Source organism: Accipiter gentilis, chromosome 17, assembly GCF_929443795.1.
Source record: "Accipiter gentilis chromosome 17, bAccGen1.1, whole genome shotgun sequence".
In the NCBI taxonomy this organism is placed as follows: domain Eukaryota; kingdom Metazoa; phylum Chordata; class Aves; order Accipitriformes; family Accipitridae; genus Astur; species Astur gentilis.
Genome location: NC_064896.1, coordinates 13,361,822 through 13,383,713, shown reverse-complemented (window position 1 = coordinate 13,383,713; position 21,892 = coordinate 13,361,822). Strand labels below are relative to the sequence as shown.

The 21,892-nt window shown below is 52.2% G+C and overlaps 2 protein-coding genes across 3 annotated transcripts in view; one reads left to right on the top strand and one right to left on the bottom strand.

Annotated features, from left to right (window-relative positions):
* The first annotated feature begins 958 nt into the window (after positions 1 to 958).
* PHLDA2 (pleckstrin homology like domain family A member 2) lies at positions 959 to 2,490 on the top strand. The gene is made up of 2 exons (XM_049820151.1): positions 959 to 1,499; positions 2,055 to 2,490. Exon 1 carries the CDS (start codon positions 1,063 to 1,065, stop codon positions 1,459 to 1,461), a length of 399 nt encoding a protein of 132 aa, XP_049676108.1. The 5' UTR covers positions 959 to 1,062; the 3' UTR covers positions 1,462 to 1,499; positions 2,055 to 2,490.
* A 1,486-nt stretch (positions 2,491 to 3,976) lies between these two features.
* The window catches only part of SLC22A18 (solute carrier family 22 member 18), a 62,939-nt gene continuing 45,023 nt past the window's right edge, over positions 3,977 to 21,892 (bottom strand). The window contains exons 9-11 of one of the 2 annotated variants that reach the window (XM_049821101.1): positions 13,283 to 13,384; positions 9,388 to 9,508; positions 3,977 to 4,260 (exon numbers count right to left, since the gene is read on the bottom strand). In XM_049821101.1, the coding sequence (XP_049677058.1) occupies positions 4,073 to 4,260; positions 9,388 to 9,508; positions 13,283 to 13,384 (411 nt within the window). In that variant the 3' untranslated portion in view covers positions 3,977 to 4,072. The remainder of the gene's footprint in view (positions 4,261 to 9,387; positions 9,509 to 13,282; positions 13,385 to 21,892) is intronic. The other variant, XM_049821102.1, reaches the window with a different exon arrangement.

Below are 21,892 nucleotides of genomic sequence, written 5' to 3'. Positions count from 1 at the left end.
GCGCAGCCCTGCCTGCCCTCGGCTGCAGCATCGAGGCAATGGCTAGGAACCTGGGTCAGCCTTGTGTCAACTGTTGTAAAAGGGTGACAAAACGAGGAAGGGACCGCGGGCTTGCACGTGCTTCTTAGCACCTCCAGCCGCCACGGCCTTTACTGAATTCCCCGTGGCGCTGGGCACCGGCCGGGCTATAACGAACCGCGGTGCCTTCCCTGGGAGGAGAGGGCGGGCTGGGGGGAAGAAAACGGGGTAAATCCAACGATGGCGGGGGACGACAAAAAAGATAAGGGTGAGCAGCGTTAAGGCAAAGCTGGCGAGGCGGGGTGCCCTGAGGAAAGGCTGACGGCGATGGTGCAGAGCCGGTTGGACGAGGGGCCTCGGATGAAGCCGGTGGGCTTGGCCGGGGCCCGGCCGAGCCTCTCGGGGTGACCAGGGCCCGGGGCTCACACCGGACGCCCACGGGGGATGGCAGCGGCCCACCACGGGTGGGGCTGGGACCCCTTGGTGGGGACGGTGCCGGGCCAGACTCAACGTGGCCGAGACGCCCGGTTCCGGGACCGCGGGACCGCGGTTTTGGGAGCATCCCGTCCCCCTGAGAGACGGCCGGCAGTGCTCCGGGGGGCAAGCCGGGGGTGCCTCAGCTCGCCGCGGCCCCATCCTCACCGCGGGGGCTACCCGTGCTGGGCAGAGGAAACACGCGGGGGGGCGGCGGGGGGGGGGGGGGCAGAAGCGGGGTCCCCTCGCCGGGTGGCCGCCGTCCCCCCGCCGAGGCGGGGCAGCACCCAGCACCCTCCGGGCCCCCCCCCCCGCTGCCCGGCGCCCGGCGCCGCGGGGCGGGGAGCGCGGCCCGGGGGGGCGGGCGGGAGGCGGGGCGGCGAGGGGGCGGCGGGCCGGGCTCCCCGGGGGAGGCACCGGAAGGCGCCCGGCGCTGATTCATTGCAATAAATTGTTCCCGTCGCGGCGAGGCTCGGTCATCGCCGCCCCAGCCGCAGCCGCAGCCGGAGCCGGAGCCGGAGCAGGAGCAGGAGCCGCAGCAGAAGAAGCCGCAGCCGGCGGGGAGGGAGGATGAAGATGCAAGCCGAGGTGATCCGCGAGGGCGAGCTGGAGAAGCGGAGCGACAGCCTTTTCCAGCTGTGGAAGAAGAAGCTGGTGGTGCTGACCAAGGACAGCCTCAGCCTCTTCCCCGACGGGCACAAGCGGGCCAAGGGCAAGGAGCTGGGCTTCGGCTCCATCCTCAAGGTGGACTGCGTGGAGCGCACGGGCAAGTACATCTACTTCACCATCGTCACCAAGGACCGCAAGGAGATTGACTTTCGGTGCCCGGACCAGAGCTGCTGGAACGCCTCCATCACCATGGCCCTCATCGACTTCCAGAACAAGCGGGCCATCCAGGACTTCAAGAGCCGCCAGGAGATGGAGCAGGCGGCGGGCGCCCAGGAGCGGCGGCTGGCCCGGGCGCCCTGAGCCGCCGCCGCCCCCCGCCCCGGCCGGCCCGGCCCCAGGTGAGCCCCTCCGCCGCCCCGGCTCCGAATTCGTGCCTTTCTTCCTTCGCGAGGGCCTCTCGCCTCCCCGCCCGCCGCGGGAAGTCGGAAGGGCCGTGGGGTCCCCCCGCCCCGCGGACCCCCTTTTCTCTCGCCGGAGGGAGTCCCCCCCGCAGCCCCCGCTCAGCCCTTCTCTCGCCGGAGGGACCCCCCCGCAGCCCCCGCTCAGCCCTTCTCTCCGGCTCGCTGCCGGCCCGCACCCCGAAACCGCGCCGTGCTGCCCGGCCGCTTCAGCGCAGGAGCTTTTGGGGCTCGCTCCCCCTTTCCCCGTGCGTCGCTGGGAATTTCTGGTGGGAGCCGGGCTTCTGCAGGGCGCCGAGAAGTACGGCTGCGTTGGGGGGGGGAATAAGAAATGGCACTTGGCAGCGCTTTCCTTACAGAATTTGCTAAAAATATGTCATCTGTCAAAATCAGTGCTGAACACTTAGTCTCCCTTTAAAGCCCCCCCCCCCCCCCCCCCCCCCCCCCCCGCTGTCCTGTTCGTTTAACTAACCTGCTTTCTCTTGCTGCCTTTAGAGCATACCACTGGATGATAAACCAGATCAAGTGTCTTGGACTGAAATGGGACAGGGTACCAATGAAGGAAAGCAAAGAAGAGAGCTGGAAGCAGCTTGGTTTTCTCCAAGCCCGTTGAGGCTGCTGAGCAAAGAGCCCTGAGCTTTGCCTGAGATGCATTTAAAGAAAAACCAAAGACTTTCGTAAAGGACTTCTAGTGAAGCGTCCACGTGTTTCGAGTGGCACAGCTTTGCGAACGATTATCTTCTATTTATGAGACGCAAGGAAGATTCAACACTGACTGGTGGTGTTAAACACAATTTAAATTATTTGTAGTATCTATATTTGTATTTATTTTGATGAATGTCTTTCAGCAGTTACTGGTCTTAATATTGCTTTTGCATTAATATGTCCATTCCAAATAAATTACTTGAAATGTTCACTTTTTATTACTATACTCTGGGCTGGAGTAACTTTTGTTGGTGCATGTTTGTGGAGCGGGCAGTGGTATAGTGGCTTAGAAAGAGTGGGCAAGCTCAACTTTTTGGTGCCCTGGACTGGGCAGTGGGAGGTGGAGAAAGCCCAGATAACCCATTTGCGTTTGACCTCCTCTCCCAACCAGGCAGGGAAAGTGTGTTGAGGTCCAGTTCTGGTCAGTGGTGGAGATAGATAGAAAAGCATACCACAGCCTGGATAAGCGCTCCTTTTGAAGCGCTTTCCCATATAATCAAGTAATGGTGGCTACAGAAGGCGCAAGAGCTCCCTGCAACAATAAAATGCTGCTATTTGCTAATGCCCCGCGTCTTCTCCCTGGCCCCCTTAGCTTAGTGCTGTGCTAACTAAGGCAGAAAACCAGATTCTTGATTTTGGAATAACACAGCACCGACGCTCCATGGGATTCCTCAGCTTTGCAGCAAAGCAAGCTGAACTCCTTGTTCTCTCCTCTTCCTCCGCCTCTGCAGTCTCTAGATCAAGTTAAATTTCTACAGGATAACCGGGAAGAACAGAGATGGTCTTTTTTTCCTATAGTACTCGGACCTTGGAGAACAGAGCAGCTAATTTTTTGGATAAAAGTACTGAAGTTTTGTCTTGTGAGGCTCAATTACCACTAACTAACCTGGGCTTCCTCGAGAGCAAAGCTGTGGCACACGACTCGGCTCCAGCAGTCAGGACTATGAGCTTAGCAGGCAAAGTACTCGCTACTAATGCTCCAAACTTGGTAATTTCAATCAGGTAATTTCCCTCTCCCAATATCAGTGCAATTCTTGCAGGAGACTTTGTACTAGAGGAAGTTGCAAAGTATGTAATTAGAAGCAGCCTGTAGTAAGAGCAAGAGAGACCCAGTACAGGAGAAAAAAAAAAAAAAAAGAAACCAAAACTGGAAGGAGGGTTGGGCCTCGTTTCTGGACGTGGCAGGGAGACTCTGGCACTGCAGCGTGCTACACTGGGGCTTTGCATCCTCCTTGCATGCTGCTGGCAGCTATGCTGCTGCCCACCAGGCTCATCCAGAGGCAGGGTTGCACATGACTGAGCTGTGGATATAGCAAACCTTTCACCACAGCATTTGAAAGTTTTTGGCCTCGATCCCCCTCTAGCACGAGAACGCCAGAGGTACATTTAATGTAGCAAAATGACACTTAAAAGCAGGTGCGGTTTACCCTGATTTTCCTTGGTACCATTGTGGGGCAGGGGGGTGGTGGTAAAATAAAAGGCCAAACCAGAGCAGAGGCACTGGCTCCGTAGTTTCAGTGAATCCAAGCAGGAATGCTGACTGACAACAGCTGAGGATCTGGAACGATTGCCTGCAATGACAGCCACTGCTGCTGGGGGGGACCTGATAGCTCCCGATGTCCCAAGGCCACCAGTTGCTCCAGCGTGGCTTTGCAAACCGATCTGTCCTGTACTCTAGATTCAAATATTGATGAAATGCAGGTGCTGTTCAAACAGTTTTATTCCAGGTTTATGGAATCAAAAAAAACCCCTCAAGAACATCTTTATTTCTATGGAAAAAGTAAGGGGGTTACTTTCTTGCAACTGAATTACTGGCTTTTCATCTCTCTCAGTGGGATTTTACTTTTTAAGAGGTAAACAAACAAACCTATATTGACAATTAGCTGTAAATAGCCGAAGGAGGAGACTCCAAATTGTTTGTATAAAACTCCACCAACGGTTGGGCCCACCGTCTGGGTCAAGGGCTGCACCGAGGCGCAAATCCCAAGCATGGTACCTAAGAGAGAAGGCAGAGACATGCAGAAGCTAGGGTGAGAGCAGGTCTTGGGATGGAAAAGCGGCTAAGAGCATGTGGGATCCCCTTCATTCCTGATGGTATTCCCTTGCTGTAGTAGCAAATCACTTCAAATAATCTCTTGCATTAATTTATAGAGGTCCAATTAGGGTTTGTTAAGGCTAAGGACTCCTGGAGGGACTAGTTTGCACCACAAGCTCTTCACTGAGTGGTCTGGATAACCGTAACGCTGCCCGAAAGGCAAGCTGGTGCTCACCACTGCCTTCACCAGGGTCCAAGGATGCCTTTGGCCCCAGAAGATGCTTCTGAATGTCGCACCCAACAGGGGTGGTAACTACTGCATGGCATTAGGGATGAGAGGTAATTTCTAGGGTCGTGTTTGAGACTTCCAAGAAAATCACACAGATTCTTCCAATTTCATAATTACCTGAGACGCCCCTGTTCCACCTGAGCTGCTATTGCCATTTGTTCTCTACTGTGGGACAGAGGAATAGCTTTCGAGGGCTTAGCAGCAGCGAGAAGCTTAGGTCTAACTAGGTCTTTAAGAATAAATAAGTAAAACCACAGATAAAGCCTGAACCCCCTTGAGATACTCCCCACCCCCCCCGCCCTTTGCAAAAAGAACGGATATTTCAATTTGGATGGAAATGCAAGCCCTTCGCCCGGTTGGGCTGGTTCCCTCTCCAGCAGCTTCCCCATTTGCATCGCTAACAGGAACCCAGCGGACAGGGAAGCACCTCCAGTTTGGCAAAGGCAGGGGTTTTTTTCCACGCGCAGATGGATGGCCAGGACATCCCACGGGATGCAAAGTTGGCCCCCCCATGCACCCGCCACGCTCTTTGCCCTGTGGTCTTTGTGCAGGACAGCTATCACACTCGGGGAGCAGAAAATAGCCGGCCAGCGAGAACATCATTAGCCCCCAACACCGGGAGGAAGGGCAGGCTGGCAGTGTATACAAGAAACTTGTGCCCTGCTCTGAAATAACATTTGCAATTCTTTTTCTTACTATTGGTATGATTATTTGGGCTGTTGGCATCAATTTTTCCACCAAGGCACATGTTGAGGCATTGTCACCGCACAAGACCAGCAGCGTCTGGGAAGGATGAGGAGGATGCTGTCCCGCATGTAAGAAGATGTGGAGCCGAGTGCGATATTTAACGTGGGTAGCCACAGGGAAATGATCCCCAGCTTCGAGAGAGAAGAGGCAGCCAGGTGTTCACGTAATGTTGGCCAGCAACCGCTGGGCTTTTATCAGCATGCTTAAAATACTTGTGCAATGAGCCCAAGCCGAGGGCGTAGCCGTGCGGAGAGGGAAATCTCCCAGGAAGCGCTGCCGAGCGCTCCTCCCGCGCATGGGAACACAAAGGCGATGGGTGGGACCTCGCCTTGACCCTTTGCCAATGGGAACCATCCCACAACCACCAAACTTTCTGGGCAGGTTTTGCAATTATTTTTTCCCCTCTAGGTATTTGAATTAAACTAATTACTACGTACAACTGCCAAACTGGCTCGTATGATTGAGGAGGCACTTTTTTCCTTTCCTTTTTTTTTTTTTTCTGGAGCAGAAATCAATCCTCTTAAAAGGCCAGGCTCTCCCTCTGCACTTCTTCAACATGTTGCTGAGAAAGATAATTTCTCTTTAATGGGCTTAAATTAGATCCCTCGTGTCAGACGCCCTTGAGCTTTGGGACATGGTAAATCTCAGCTCTTCAGTGTGGCCCTAGCTCTGTTGCAAAGCTGCGCATGTGATGGATCTCATTTAAGGCAAGAGCTTTAACTGGGACAAGTCATCACATCAGCAGAAAAATTCCCACGTCACTTTGCGCAGCTCTGCCAACGCACATGCTCACCTTCTTCATCACGGCTATCCTACTTTCTGCACCTTCCCTGCCCTTTTTTCTCCCTCCCCAGCTTCCCCCCCCGCCTTTTCCCATACCTGGCATGACCTGACCTGGCCGGGAGTCCATCCTGCCCTCCTGCCCCAGCCCTCCTCCCCTCCCGCAGGTTTCAGGGTTGGGTGCTGGCAGCTCCCCAAGCCGGGCGGCTCCGTCCCTCCTCCCACCCTCCGCTGTGCTGGGTGCCCTGGCTCGCTCTCCTCTCCAGCTCACATCCTGTTGCCGCGCTCAGATGATGGTGCTGGCCCAGATCAGCCACACGCCCGTGGGGCAATTGCGGGGCCTAATTTAATGGTTAAGTCATCACTGCCAGCGGCTGCCTTCGAACCAGCAAAGCCTGAGCAAAGCTGAGGGGTTCAATGTACCGAGCCCTGCCTGGCTGCAAGCTCTCCTCCTAAGGTTTTTGCGTCTGACGTGTGAATAAAATCACGAAACTTGGGCCCGTTATGCAGGGAGGCTCTGCCGGGCTTCCTCCCTCCCTCCCATGAGGGTGGGGGGCTTTGTGCAGAAACAAGACCTCCATTCTCCGGGAGGGACCGGCGTTGACAAGGAGTGCTTGTCCGGATGCAAGTCCCCCTGGGCGGGGGGCTGCCCTCCCACCAGCTCGCACGCCCAGCTGAACAGCACGTGCACGTGGGGCAGAATTTTTCCCTTCCTGCCTTTGAAGATGAGGAGAGGGGAAAAAAAATATCAAAGGGAAACGAATGAAATAATTTCCGCTATCTGTGCTTCAGTGCAAAGCCCCAGCCAGAAGCAAAGAGCAAGTGGCAAACTCATCAGCTTCGGTAGGAAGCGACCTTGGATCGGTCCTGAAAGCAGGATGATGGATGCAAGGGATGGGGCCATCCTACGTCCCACCGTTCCCTTTCCGAAGCACCTATTTAAAAGGCAAGGATGGTGACTCAGTGTCTAGCAAGGGCGGACAGGTTATCCTCCTGCAACGCCCCATCCGTTCCAGCCCTGCGATGAGGCAGACACCTGAGCTCAGCCCAAACTCCAGCTCCTCAGAAAGCCTGTCCCTGGCCCAAAGAAAAAAACTCCACGGGCTCTGCTGGCCCAAGGCTGGCAAAAACGTCAGGAAAAGACAGCAGCAAGGCTCAAAAGTGATGTTTCCAAAGGCAAATTCTCAATCTGTGATTTCCTTGCATTAACGAAAAGTTGTTCCAAGGTAGCACTCAGGTTTTTGATGCAGCGACAGCGAGGCTTTTTCATAAAGCCACATTTCCAGGCTTTTAGAAAAGTGGGGCTTTCTAATGCGCCACCAAAATGCTCACTTTGCAAAGCCGGTCTTGGGCTTGCATAGGAAGGAGCAGCCTTTTAGCTGCTGTACGGGTGGAGCAGACGTTGTGGGGTGCCACCCACGGCCAGAAACGGATGGCAGGCATTTTAATAGCCATGTTTCTCTGCGAGACACCCACGCTGTCACTGCTGCAGCTGCTGTGGAGAGGCAGCTCGCCGGCTCTGCTGCGTCAGGCATTCCTGCCTTCGCCCCGGCCCTTGCCCGAGTGCATCCAAAACAAGCACAAAACCATCAGATGCCTCTTCCCTTGGAAACATTGCAAGGACAAAGCACAGTTTGAAAGGCGAGGGCCAGGCAGGAGTGGCGGAGACAGGGGTTTCCCCCAGCGTTGTGATCCTCCGTGCCAGTAGCATCCCTCCTTGGTATGCCCAGTTTCGAGCCAGCTGTAACTCTGCAATTTGTAGTAGCACTTGGCATGGCATCAGCCCAGGACAGACGGGCAGCAGAAAGCCCTTGACAGCCCATGGTTCCCCCAATGTCCCGCAGCCCCCGCCTGACCATCTGCACCACCCCGTGGGCTGCCTCTGTCCTGCCCTGCCGTCCTGCCCTGCCATGTGGGGACCGTCCATCCCGCCAAGGCACACGGTGACCTAACAACATACGCAAGTGGGGAGAGAGTGAGGCAACTAAACCCATTTTCCTCTCTGAGTGAAGCCTGCCTCCGGGCTTTAAAAGCCAAGCAATGCTCTGATTTTCCTCACAAAGCCCCTTTGAGAAGAGACTGGATGGATTCCAGCTTGGCTGTATGTCCCAAAGCCGCCTGGTGCCCTTCCCCCCGGCTCTCCCTCCTCGCATGAACATCACTCCAACTCATGAAACAGCAGAATTTCTTCCCGGCCTAGCGGAGGGGCTGAGACATCCCCAGTCCTCACCTCCCTGGGAACTAAGTGGTCCACCCAGGTAGAAGTATATCACACTCAGAAATCACAGGGTCCCAGCATTTTTAGGAGATGTGGTGGTCAGCTCTACAAATAAACTGCTAAAGTGACATTTAGAAAAGCTCTTCATCCAGAAGCATCTCAAAAGTGCTTTATAAACTTCACTAATGGGCTGTGCAAACTATAACTCCCATTCTCAGTAGGGTCTGTGCAGAGGTATCTGCTCAGATGGCTGCTAGGGAAGATGAAGGGTGCAGGCTGGCATCCCAGAAAGGCTCGGCTGAAGTACAGAGAGTCTCAGGTACCTGGAGAATGCAGCTCTGGGAGCAAACCCTGAAAGAGCTTGAGCAAAAGACACCAAACCAGGTTAACTCAGCCCCATCCCAGAACAAACTCAGCAAAGGTCCCATGACAATAACGTAGGCATATATTCTTCAGCAAAAGAACTAAAAATGCAGGCATAAAGATTTGTGTGTCTACCACTGCATTTCAGCCACCTTGTGCAGAGAAATACAGTAACTCTTTGATTGAAACATGGCCAAAATGTAGGGAGGGGGGCAATTACTGCATCAGGCAAAACATGTTTCCAAAGGGCAAGCCAGAATACCTTCCTGAGACGCCCTAAGTTAAAAGATGTGAACGAGCAGCCATCTCAGTCACCGTCATGGTGGAAAAGCAGCAGCTTTTTTTTTTTTTTAAACATATCTTGGCTTCCCATGGGAGGGAGAGTTTGGGAGAGCCTTTCCTTACTGCCTCCACCACTATGGATGTCAGCAGGTGGCGGGGGACTGGGAGCACTGGGTGGCAGGATGCTTGCTCAATGCTGTCCAAGCTCATCCTGTATTAACACCACCGGTCCCCGTTCATCTGCTCTGCTGACACCCATCACATGCAACTGCCAAGGCAGATCTCCTGGGGAATTGAGCATTTGCCATGACTGTGCCCCTGCACTCAATAGCGGTGGTGTGAGCTGGGAAGAACCTGATGGACTCAAAACCGAGAAAAGACCAGTCTGATCTTTTTTGCCAAGTCTTACCGGTGTCGGAGGAGGGGACGGCCTTGGTGAGGATGCTGTCGGTGACAATGCCCAGCGTGCCGAAGGCAAACACCATTGGCACCGCAACAATGCAGTAGTGCCACACGGTCCTCATCAGGGCCTAAGGGACAGGACAGAATGGACCGTGGAACATTAGAAAGCACAAGTGGCGACTGTAGCAAGAAACAACCTAGAAAAACATCATGAGTCAAATCCATGACTTTTAGGTAAATTGTGGGAGCTACAACTGATACATGATGGTGCGGCTTTGGCCATTGCAGGGTCTTTCAGAGCCCAACATTTGTGTGCAGTGAATTATTCCAAGCATGTAGAGCAAGTAGCAAATGATACCCTACAACGTGGCAGCACGTTTCTCTGGCACTGCTGTGGGTATTTTTAGCGTCTGGGAATTAGTGATGTCCCCGCACCCTTCCCCTCATCTTCTGTCTCTTGTCCAACTCCTAAGGAAATGTTGAACAGCAGATGCATGTGGTGTACTTCAGGAAGCCTCCATTACTTATACAAAACAGCCTAGAGAAGGCATTTCAGTTCATTATCATAAATAATTAAAACTAAACTGAGCTTGTCAAAATAAATGAGCGCGCTGCATTATGTAATGCTGTACCTTTGGGATTTCTAATCCTGTTCTGCTGCTTCCTTGCTAATAAATTCATGGAATTCAGTAATCTGGAATAGGTCTTCTGGCCATAAGTGCACATTAGCGAGCATAATTAGGGAGAGTAATGATTTTGTTATTGCACATATTCTTAGTGGAGACATCCCTCCAGCTGTTTAATACTGAAACAAAAGCAGTGAGGTTCCCTAAGCCGTGGGGCTAGAGCGGCTCTGGGCTCATTCACAAGCCCTGCTGGTCAAATGAATGGATTTCTCTGGGGCATGGAAAGGAAATTCCCCCTTTCTTGCAAGTCTCCTGCCTTCACCCATGGCTCAAGGTGTGTTATCGTGGCTGGAAAACATTTCTGTCACTGGTTTAGCCAGAAGTTTCATTCTCTGGAGTTCTCTCTCCTGAGATCTGGTCCCTGCCTCTCGGCTACAGAAGATGGAGAAGCCCAGAGACATTGCTCACTAATGACTTGGAAATGTTGAGGTTTATTCCTAGTTCCCCCCAAGAGTCACACACAGCCAGGTTTCTCTCCTCGGAGAAGCTCTTTGCCTAGATTTTGGTTAAGATCTAGGCACTTCTGATTAAGGAACCAGAGAACAAAGACAGAGGAACAGGTATTTGGTACATAAACGCTCAGACGGAGGAAGAATAATTCCTTGCTAGGGCAAATGTCATTGCAGGACAACATTGCAGAGCTCATAGGAAAAAACAGCTTTACCCCCCCCCCCCCCCAACTTTGTACGAATTTCCTCATGGGCTGAAGCAAGTGGGCAGAAAAGAGCAGACCTACGTCTGTGCCTCCTGTAAAGCCAGGGGAAATGGCTCCTCGCTACCCTGGCACTCGGAGAGGACTGAGCCAGGCAGAGCCTGGTCTCTGTTGCTCCTCAGCTGCTGGGTAGGTAGCAGGCTTTTTGACCTGAGCAGATCTGAAGGCATTTTTCGGGTGCGGGAGGCAGAACCAGGAGTTTCAGCAGACAAGCTCAAAAAGCAAATGCCTGGGAAACACAGGTAGCGAGGCAGGACGAGGCACAGCGCGCCTTCAAAGAGAAAAACTTCCCTGTCGCAAACGCCAAGCCCTCCTACACCCCTGCCCACATGCTCCCAGCTTGCATCTGCAGATCAGACACTGGCTCTCCCCTCGTCTCCTTTTCCAGGTGTTACTGCCGAGCTCCCAGCCCACCCTTCCCTTCTCCAGCTGCCGGTTGCTGGGAACATCCTGAAGCCTCTTCCCAGCTGCACTGCTGTCTGTCTGTCTGCTGCTGCCGGTGCCAGCCTTCCAGAAAACACTTCAGCCCACCTCCCAGCGATGTGAAGATGGGTTTTGGAGTGTCTTTTACTAACAGCTAGCCTTTCTCCTCGCTTCCACTCTTTGGGGAGGGGATCCGCTTCGTTTGGAGGCCAGATGCAGCAACGGCACAGTGGGCGTGATGCTCCTCCACCAGCGGCTGTGCAGGATTAAAAGCTTCACGCATTAATCTCTGCATTTGGGGCCTGCTGCTGTGACAGCACTCATACCCACCGAGACGGAAAGCCACCCCAGAAACGGATGTTTTCTCGGCAGCCGCTCGAACAGAGCGCTTTTTAATAAGGCGTCCCTGGGGAAGAGGATCGCAGCTGCGTTTGCCTATGAATAGTTCTCATGGGAAGTCATTGCTGACCCTTGTACCCTGGCCCGTGCTGTCAGGATGTCCACAGGCCTCTGGGCTTGGCGTAATTGCCAACTCCAAAACTATTTCCCTTCTTGGCTCCCCTCCCCGCACCGCTGATGTGAGCCTCCCTGTGCTAGGGCATTAGCCGCTGCAAGCTGTGCTGCCCCATGTGCCCCTCCACTGCCACTGAGGCTTTCTCTTCTACTTGCAGCCACCTCCAGCCTTCCCTCTCAGTGAGACCCCAGTGCACAAAAGCCATTTACCCCATGTTGCTCCTCTGCCTGATTCCCATGGGACTGGACTTTGGCACAGGGAGCCGGTCCCAGTGGCACCCCGCCCTGCCCCTGGTTGGGTGTGCTCAGGTCTCCGGATGGGCCAGGTCCACCTTGCTCCCATCTAATTGCTCCCAGCCTTGGCCAAAAAACCATGGTGAGACCTTCAAAGCCCTTCCCGGACCATGCTCAAGAGCACCAAGCTCTGTGCAGATGTCCCATGCTAAGGGCGCACATCGATGCCAGCCAAAACCACATGACACCAGCCGGGAGGGTCCCTTCCCAAGCATCCTACCACCCGGCAGCATCTCTGCAAGCCCCGAAATCCCTGAGAGGGGGGCCACGCTCCATCTGCAGAGCCAACCCTTTGTCTGCATCCATCCTCCTCCCTTCCCAGCCTTAGATTAGCTAAGGTGTGTAGGTGCCTCATCTCATCCATGTAGCTGGGAACCACGAGCCTCAATACCCTCCAGGATTTGGCCCTGACCTCCTTGTGGCTGCAGCGCAGTTGTGGGAACGGCATCCATCCTACCCGTGCCGGTGGGAGCACCGGCACCCCGGCAGCACGGCTCGAGGCCAAATCCTGCAGGGAATGTCACATGGCTGACATGGCTCGACCATCCTTTGGGCCCACCTCGCTGATGGGGAGCAGTGCACACCATTCCTCTGTCCCTGTGGTCTGGGCAGATCTATCGGTTCCCTGAGCGTGGCTTATCTGAGCAAACACGATTACCGGCAGAGCTGCCTACGTCAGCTCGGTTTTCCAATTACCTTTTGAGATTGGCATCAACTGTCGCCCATGCAGACACAACCAGTGACGGGTAACATCACTTATTCCAAAACAGAGGAACAAGATTATTGCCTTGCTACCTCCTTCCCCGAATACTCTCAGCTTGGGGGAATTAGGCAAAAATAAAGCCCCAGAAGAAGAGCACACAACCTCCACTGTCTCGCAGCAGCATACAACCGCAATGATTTCCCCCCGCCATAATCTTCATTTACTTTCTGGGTAGTTCAGGAAATGCAGTCGCTGACAAGACCGAGGGCAGGATTCCTATGCAAAGCCAGTGACTCAGGAGGGACTTAACAAGTTTCTGTGTGAGATTAATTTTTTTTTAAATCCCAGTAACTATTACTCACACAGCTCTTTATTGTTATTTGGCGCGGTGCTTTATGCTGAGCGTGGCTCTGTTCGCACAGAGGCCCAGGAGAGCTGGTTTCGCCCCCAGGGACCACCCAGCAAAGCCAGCGGTGACATTTCAAGGGGCAGAACTTGCAGCCAGGTCTCATGGACCTTGCGCCGCTGCGTTATTAAAAGGCCCCATGGATGATTTCATGCTGAGCCTTACCATGCCTAGGCCAACGCCGGCAAAGATGAAGACGCTGAGCCTGAGCAGGGTCCTCTCTGTGCAGTGATTAGTGAGTTTTCCAGTGACCAGACCCTGGACAACCTGGGAAGGAAGCACACGAGCACTGTTAGGCCCACTATATAACAATTTAAACAAGCTCAAATGAGAACTGCTGCAGGGCTTCAAGCAAACGGGTTATTCCCTCGCTTTTTTTGGAGTAAAAGGGACCTCGCTGTCATGGTAAATGGCTGGAATTGGCATCCTAGGGATAGATCCATCCCTTCAGCTGAAAGTCTTTACTCAGGGTGTACACCTGAGTTTACCATCACTGCCTACTCACCAGCAGTGACTGAAACTTTCTAAAGATGCTTGCAGATACAAATGAAGTTTTCTAACTTGTGCTGTTTTTGTGAAATACAGTTAATGCTAAGGTCTTCATCCTTGACAAGTCCTTCCAAAATAAAACTGTACATTTGTATGCAGAGGAAGAAAATGCCTTCTTTCCTGTACCTTCTCTTGCCATTATTTTAAACTGTAAATATACAAATTGGGTGGTTCATCATTTTTAGGCAGGAAACAAGTATGACAGACATGCTAATACCCAGCCCCAGCAGTACATGCAGACGTGAAGGACGGGGAACTGGTTTTACAGATTTTAAATAAAAACTAGGGGAGAGGGGGAGGGAAGGAGGAGCAAAAAAATTTAAACTCCAGGAAGTATTTGTCTTTTCCAGCACTTTGCAGAGCAAAGATTCCCTCTTTTATTTCTCTGTTCAGCATCTCCCATACTTCAGGTGATGCTGGCCCAAGTGGACATGAAAGGACAGAGGCTGGAAGAGATTACTGTGAAAATGAAGCCTGACTGAGTGCATTTTGGGTGAGGGACAGATAGGAATCTACCAAGTTTTCCCTGGCTTGAAAAGGTTGGTTTGATCCAAGAGAAAACCCCTTTGACTTTAAAGAAGAGCTCTAGTTCAAAACGCTTTGTTTGGTGGAATGGCTTCATTTCAATGGCAGTCCATCCTGGAGAAAACCTTGGTGCTCTGCTTGGACCTGGAATGATGCTACGCCATGCTCATCCCTACTGTGTTAGTCCTAAGGATGAAACCCAAACTCAACTAAAAGGAAATGAGTGCAAAATAAATAAGAAAGTTATTAAAAAGAAAGGCAATATTAATCTATGACACGCAGTCCAGAAAAAGCAATTTAAGTACTAAAATTTAGAAAAAGCAAAAAGCAAACAGCAATAGAGTGAAAATAAAGTTGCCATAAAGAAAAATAGCTACAAATTGACTGTGTTTCCAACAAGCTACATCTTAATGGAGAAACATCAAAATTCAACCCTTCACTTGGCTTTGGAGCACAGGCAGTTTTTGACACGAGGGCGCATTGTGCCAAGCAGACATTTTGGTTCCCAGTAAATGCTCCTTCCGCCTCCTTTTTGTCCCCATCCCCACCCTTGGTCAGGACTTGAGAGCTTGGGTCATGTGTGCCCGGCCACCGTGTGACGGTGGCACAGGCCCTGTGTGTTTCTCCCCGGTCATGTCACCCGCCGAGTGGCCTCGGGGACACTAGTGGACCTGCGGCAGTGGAATGCTCGGACGATGCATGGGGTGACCTGAGTCATCCCGGCTGAAAGCCCTGCAGCGGACACGGGAGGAGGCTGATACCAGCCCCAGTGGCTCCTACTCGGGGGGTGGGTGGAGAAGCCGCTGAGTAAGGCTTCATTAAGCTGAGTGCTCCTAAAACGAAGAATCATCATTAACTTTCTGCAACTTCCCAGTCCCTCCTGCCGGCTCGGCCCAGCCAGCTCTGTGCTGAGTCACACGGGATGGGGGCTGAGCCCCATCGCAGGGCATGGCTTGACTCAGCGGTGGCATCACCCGAACCCCAGTTCAGCTCTGCTGAACCACGGGAGGAAAGGAAATGTTTCTCAATTTGCCCGGACTTGAACAGCATATGTAATTGGGATACACCATGCAGGCACAGCCTGGTCCCTGCCCTTCCTTGAGTCATTGGGGTATACCATCAGCAATGTCCCAGAGCAGCCCGGTCTGATGGCCACGGGAGTGGTGTACCCAAAAACGTCTCCGTCACTACACGTGAGCACCTAAGAGCAGGCAATGAGCACCGCTGCAGCAAAGCCAGGCTCTGAGGAGGCAGGACCTGGAGATACGCAGACTGGGCTGTCCCCAGAGTCAGCAGGGCAGAGAGACGGTCCTCGTGCCAAGGCTGGCATTCAACACGAGCTTCCCCATCGCTCGGACTGTGGCAATATGAATGCCAGGTAAAACGCCACTGTTGAACCAACTGACTCAGCGATGGGACTTTTTCCAAGGGCAAGCATCAGCCCAAGTCACCTGCTTTCCTTTTGGGGCTGAGCAGCTATCCTTGGGTTATACGGACTGCAGCTTCCCCACTGGCTATCTGGGCTGCCGACTCCCTCCCCAGCACGGTCTTTGCTGATCCAGCCATGAGCCCCAAGCAGGCAAGGCCCATGGTCTTGATTTTGGACACAGCGCCTTGATTTAGGCGCTGGATGATGTTTCCAGTTACCAGGAGCTCCAACCTTACTTCCAGTCTGAATTTAGACCTGAAAAAACCATTACTTCCAGCCTGCACCTTCGCCTGGGCGCACAGTCCCCCAGTTTGCATGAGCGGCAGCCACCTGCACAGGCATCTTTGGGAAGGAGGGAGCGAAAGGCGGTTCGTGTGTGCTCTCCCATGAAAGGTTTTGGACGTGTGCTGCCACTGGCAGGGGGTACCGGGGCATCCCAGATGACTTGGCTGTCGCCACTCCCATGGACAAGCCCTGGTGGCACTGACAATGCAGGAACGGGATTTATCCTTATTTTTATTCCTTCTGGCATGTTCTGGGCTTTTCCCTTGCGTGTAACCTCCCCTTGAGATCGACTGCGAGGGGCCTTCCCCTCCTGCATTTCGTTTTGCCTGGATGGTGCTTGCCTTTGTAACCTGACCTCCTTTGAAGTCGGGGAAGAGCCAGTGTACCTGGCTGGAATGCCTTCTGTCATCAATAAACAAAAGAGAGAGGAAATTGTTTGCAAGTGAAATAACAGGCACTGCCTGTGGCTGTGTACACATGTCACAGGAAAAACCAACTCACCTTTTTTTTTCCTCCCCCCCTCCTTCTTTAAAGGCAAATAAGTCTCCCAATAAATGCATAAGAACAGCCAAATCTCTCCTTGTCGTTATGCTGGATTTGCCAAACTGGGGATTTGTTACACTAATTCAGCTGATCACTTAGAAAAATACTCTACCTCTACCACTGTATTTGATTTCTGGGAAGGCAGCAGCTCCCATGTGCTCAGAAGAGCCAATTACCCACTTTATTGTTAACCTCATTAACAAATTTCAGGAATCCCTTTCAGGGTGGAAAAGATTGTTGCTGTTCGAGGGTTTGAGGTGCTAGTTTCTGGAAGACTTTTGAACAGTGAAGCACTAGCCTTGCTGCGTGGAGCCACTGCTGAGCAGGACTGGCACCTGCAAGTAGCCAGCCTTAAGTGGGGGTTAGAGGAGTTACGCAGATGCTCGGCTGGTCCTATGCGCTTAGCGGACGCAGGGCTGTTTCTACAGATTCTTCCATCAGCACCGATTGAAAGCTTGACAGAGCCCAGCAACAAACTAAATTCCTTTTCACCCAACAGCCTGGAAATGAAAAGACGTGAGAAGGTCGGGCAGGCCCGCGCAGCAGGCCAGATAAGCTGGTACAGCCTAGCAGAGAAGGTGCAGAGCCCCATCCCTAGCACAGATAGCATGATTCACATCAGAGGCAGCCTCCCACGCACCGGACCCATATCTCTTGCCTTTGAAATTGTGCCCGGCTGGCAGTTCCCAGGGCGAGCGCAGTGCTGGCTGGGGTGGGACGCGCGGGTGGGCACCGGCTGGGGCAGACCACAGAGGGCAACAAAAATCACGAGGCTTTTCTGCATAGGCTGAAGTTGGTGCAAAACCTTGGGCGGGGGAAAAGGGAGTTGTTCTACTGACACGGCGATGCCAGAAAGCGCTTGAGAAGTAGTTCAGGTCTTGCAGAGGAGCAGGAGGGTGGTGGGACTGGAAGGAGAGCTGATGGTGAGGACCAGACTGCTGAAGGCAGCACTTTGCTGAACAGGGGGAAGAGGACCGTGTGTTTTGCAAACTCCAGCCTAATCGCTTTCTTTCCCCCCTCCAACCCGCTCCCCTCCATAGATTTAAATCCTTCAAAGAGAGGAAACTGGAGAACTTTCTGTTTGTTGTTGCAAGGTCCTTTCACCAAGTGGGTTTTCCCCCTAGGCATACCTGGCTGTAATTAAATCCCTGGCTCTTTAATCATCTCTTTTGCTGTGCAGAGGAAAAAAAAAAAAAAAGCAAGAGGGACAGACTGGTGATAAGATGATACGCAATGTAAATCTCTCCTCCAGGAATCTCTCTCATCTTTTCAGGATCACTCCGTACCAACTTGTCCCTCCAGAAGCTGCACAGCTAGAGGTGGAGTTTGTATAACAATACAAATTTAAACGCAGTAAATAGAACAGATGTCTTATGATTTCTTGATCCTCAGGGTTATAAATATCTACCCCTTTGTCTCATCCAGAGTTTTTGTTTGGTGCGTTTTGCTTTGGGTTTTTTGGAGAAAAAGTTCTTAAAGGAAAGCTTCCCCCACCCCCTCCTGCGGTTTGAAATCTAAGCATCAGATGTGACTTTAGATATCAACCAGGGACTCCAGGTATTTCACTTGCCTAATCCTCTGACGGCATTTTCCAAGCCAGATACTGCGCCTGGAAGTTATCCATGCTACTGCTCTCGCAACTCCAGAGCCCAGGCCCGCTTCTGCCCATTATGCAAAGTTAAATTATTTTAACTTATTATGAAATTAATTATTCTCTGGAGGGAGACTGAATGGCATCTCACACTCCCAGGCATGCACTGTAAGGGAAATTTTGTTTGCACGGCTTCTGAGACGAGAGGACTCTGGAAGCCCAGCCCCGGAGGACAGAGGGATTGTGTCCCTGATGGGCTCTCACACCTCTTGCCTCGAGACCCACCAGCGATCAGATAAAGATGCTTCAAACATATCATGAGCAGGGGAATCTCTGCAACACAAGACATGAGGCACAGAGGTACCCCTCCCGCTGTCTGCCTTCCCCTCCTCATTTTGTTATCTCCCACCCAGCTCCTCCTCCTCGACTTACGCTGGCGTGGTCCCAGCTCAGCAGACAACCCCATGCTATTGGGGTGCTTCAAGTATCACCGCAGAGCCCTGGATTGCTCGAATTACCCCCCACTTGCTATTTTCACTTCCCCATCAGCCCACTCCAGCCTCGGTCATATTCCATTTTCTAAGCAAGGACTTTGTTTCCTCCTCAGACAGCTCTTTGTCCCAATGCTATGACACCGCCTTCCCGCACACCCTTCTCTGACGACATTTGGCTCTGTCCGACCCACAGGTGAGCCCCCTTCCCACCCTCACGGTGCCTAAGCCTGCCCCACACTTTCCAATATCCTCTGCTATTAGATGATGCTCTTTGCCTAACCCCAAACAGTAAATTGGTGCCAGCTCCTGGGCCAGTGCTTCATCCAGAGAGCCGGGAAGACCCTATTCCCTGTGGACAGGTACTCCCATGGGAACTTTTACAATGATGCATCAGCAGATGTATTACTTCGGGTCACTTGGGACTCCATGAAATGGGCTGGGAGCAGCAGCAAGGCAACCTACATCCCTCCACACAGGGGTACAAGTGGCAGCAAGGAGATGTACCACAAGCGCTCGGGTGAAGGGTGACCGTGCTGTGGGCAGCCACCTCGGCGGAGGGAAGAGGGTGCCGAGGATGCCCCGTGCCATGAGCGGCGGTCATCGGTCGTCATGGCGTGCGTGGCATTGAGAGGACAAAACCCACCGCCAGCACCAGCTGAGCCATTTCACTGCTAGCAAGTGCCATGAACGGTTCCCATGCGGACAGAGCTGATGCTCGGCAAGGGAGCAACCAAGAAGGGTGCTCTGGAGACTGGCCACCCAAAGCCCATGAGGCTCCCAGGCTCCAAAAGCCAGCCCCAAATCCTCCTTCCAAACCCACAGGGGTCCTCTCAGGCTGGGCATGGGGCACCCCTCCCAAATATTGGGGTCCTGCAGGGTCATAAAGTGACAAGATGGGATCAAGTGTGACGAGGTGAGGCTGAGGAGCTCCGGATGGGATCCCTCAGGAGGGCTGCCTGAATTAGCGGGGCGGCTAACTAACATCCTCTGTCTGCAAAGGTGGCAAACGCCTCACCTTCCGTGGGGGGTCAGTGTTTCTGTGCCGATCTCCCCACACAAAGAGCTGTTTGAAATACTGACAACATAGTACTTGAGTTGCCTACTTAAAATTAGGTGGACTGACCCAAAGCCATTCAAAATCTCCTCTCTAGGTGCTCTGCAGCTGGCTTGAATGGGAAAAATGGTGAGAAACAGAGATGTTTACAGCGCATTGGCTGCTTCTCACCACAGTAGGTTAAATGAGGCTGAGAAGCTGAAAAATTAGGTCAAGCAATTGGAGCATAATATGCTTGGGGTGGGAAAGGAAAGTGGGTAGATACTATCACTATTCAAGTCATCCTGGGATTGCTGATTGGGCTGGGAAAGGGGGCTGCAACATCACTTTCTGTGCAAGAGGAAGATGTTCGTTTTGAGAAGGTTTCATTAAAAAAATAGAAACTACAATAACACAAAGAAATAATACTACTAAAAATTGCCAGGAATTAGCAGAGCAGACAGTGCTTTGGTCAGCGTATGACTTTTGGGGAGGAACGGAGTAAAGGGTTCAGCTATGCCTTGCTCGCCGTGCTGCTCCCTGTGCATCTCTGAAGCCGCTTAGTGCATGCAACGTGTGCTGGGAGCAGGCGAGACCCTGGGACATGGCGCTGGGCGTATCTGCTGGCCGTGCTGTGCAACCACCCAGGCACTGTGTTCAATGTCTACAGGGAGGTTTAAAGTAAACAGGACACGGTTTGATCCTTATTTTCCCCTTCATTTCTGTGACGCTCCCGCCTATAGAAATCCTTGAACACGATCCATTTTCAGATCCAGGGAGAGATGCAAATGGGGGGATGTGTTTCCTCTAACAGGAGGGCTCAGAACAAGTCCAGGAGAATGGGAAAACCCTCACAATGTTTTATGGGAAGGTAAAATAAGGAATGAAAAATCAAAGCCGAGGATCTGGTTGATGAAATTCATTGAAAAGGACATTATATTCCTTACAAAGAAAGCTATAATTTACTCAGTGAAGTGGGAAGCCAGTCAGCAGATATTAATCACCGTTCACCCATCCAGACTGGTGGAATTTGCTTGCACCTTAATCTGCATTTATATCTCCAGCAGTATCAATTCACTGTACAGCAGAAACAAATGCATCTGAAATGCCAGCTTAGGCAACATGAAGGCACACAAGCAGCTCTGGGGCTTGGCAGGACAGAGCCAGCACATGTTGCATTCCCTGCATACATCTTCCACTGGATGAACCCCAAGAGAAACCAGCCATAAAACATTAACCCAGTCACTAACTGCAAGAGATATCTTTGAGTGGTTCTAGCCAGAGACCTGATGTGAAAGTAAAGATAGACATTTTAATGTTTTACAATAATTTAAAAGCCAGATGGTGAGAGTATTGTTTGGACCCGTTGAGGATCTGGTCCTGCATAAACCAGAGCAGAGCTTGGAGCTGCCTTTGATAAAGTGGAAAAAACAAGCAACGAAGAAGAAAGCAGTGCTTTGCAAGTTCTTAGGCAAAATGGCTTTGCTGGCTTTAAAAAATTGAAGCATTTTTTTCCCCTTTCCTTTTTGGGGTTCTGGCAGCAAACCCCAATGCACCGTCATGAAGAAGAGAAGTTAGTACCCTATGACCACTCCGCTCCTATATTTCTGATGCCCAGAGTCATGCACTGTAGAATATGCATAGCAACACGGACAGAAACTGCACAGATAGATGAAAGAAAACTGCCTGGCTGACAAAAGCTAGTTTTTGTGTCAAATGTCCCGAGGCAAAGGCTCCCCAGCAAAGTAGATGCTGCACCTGAGCCTGTAGGCCACTGCTGGGTTAGAGTGTGGTAATAGGCATGATTGGCCTCTGTGGGTTGAAACCCTGTGACTACGGGAAGGTTCAGGTCCCTGGTTAGCACTAGCATCTGATTACTCGTTAGGAAGCAGAGTGAATGCTATAATTCCCATATCTTCCAGGGCTGTATCTATATGTAGGGTGGACTGGCACGGCAGCACAGGTAACCTTATCTACAGTAGTTTCAACCAAACTAACCTGGGAAACAATAGCAGTAAAGACAGACAGATACCCCAGACATAACAGCAGCGTCCTGAAGACAGATATCTCAGACCTGACAGCAGCATCCAAGCTCCATCTAGCAACACGAAGCCACTCCAGCCCTGGCTGTACAAGAGCTATTGCTGCCCACGTTACCTGGCTCAAAACAAGCACACCATAGGCATGCTGCAACCCCAAATTTAATTTCAGTGTAGACATATATAACAGGGATTTAACTGATACGTCTAAGTGAAGACCACAGTTGTTGGGGAGTCCCTCTACATTCAAAGGGGGAAGAAGATATCAGAAGGTGACTTGGCCCCTC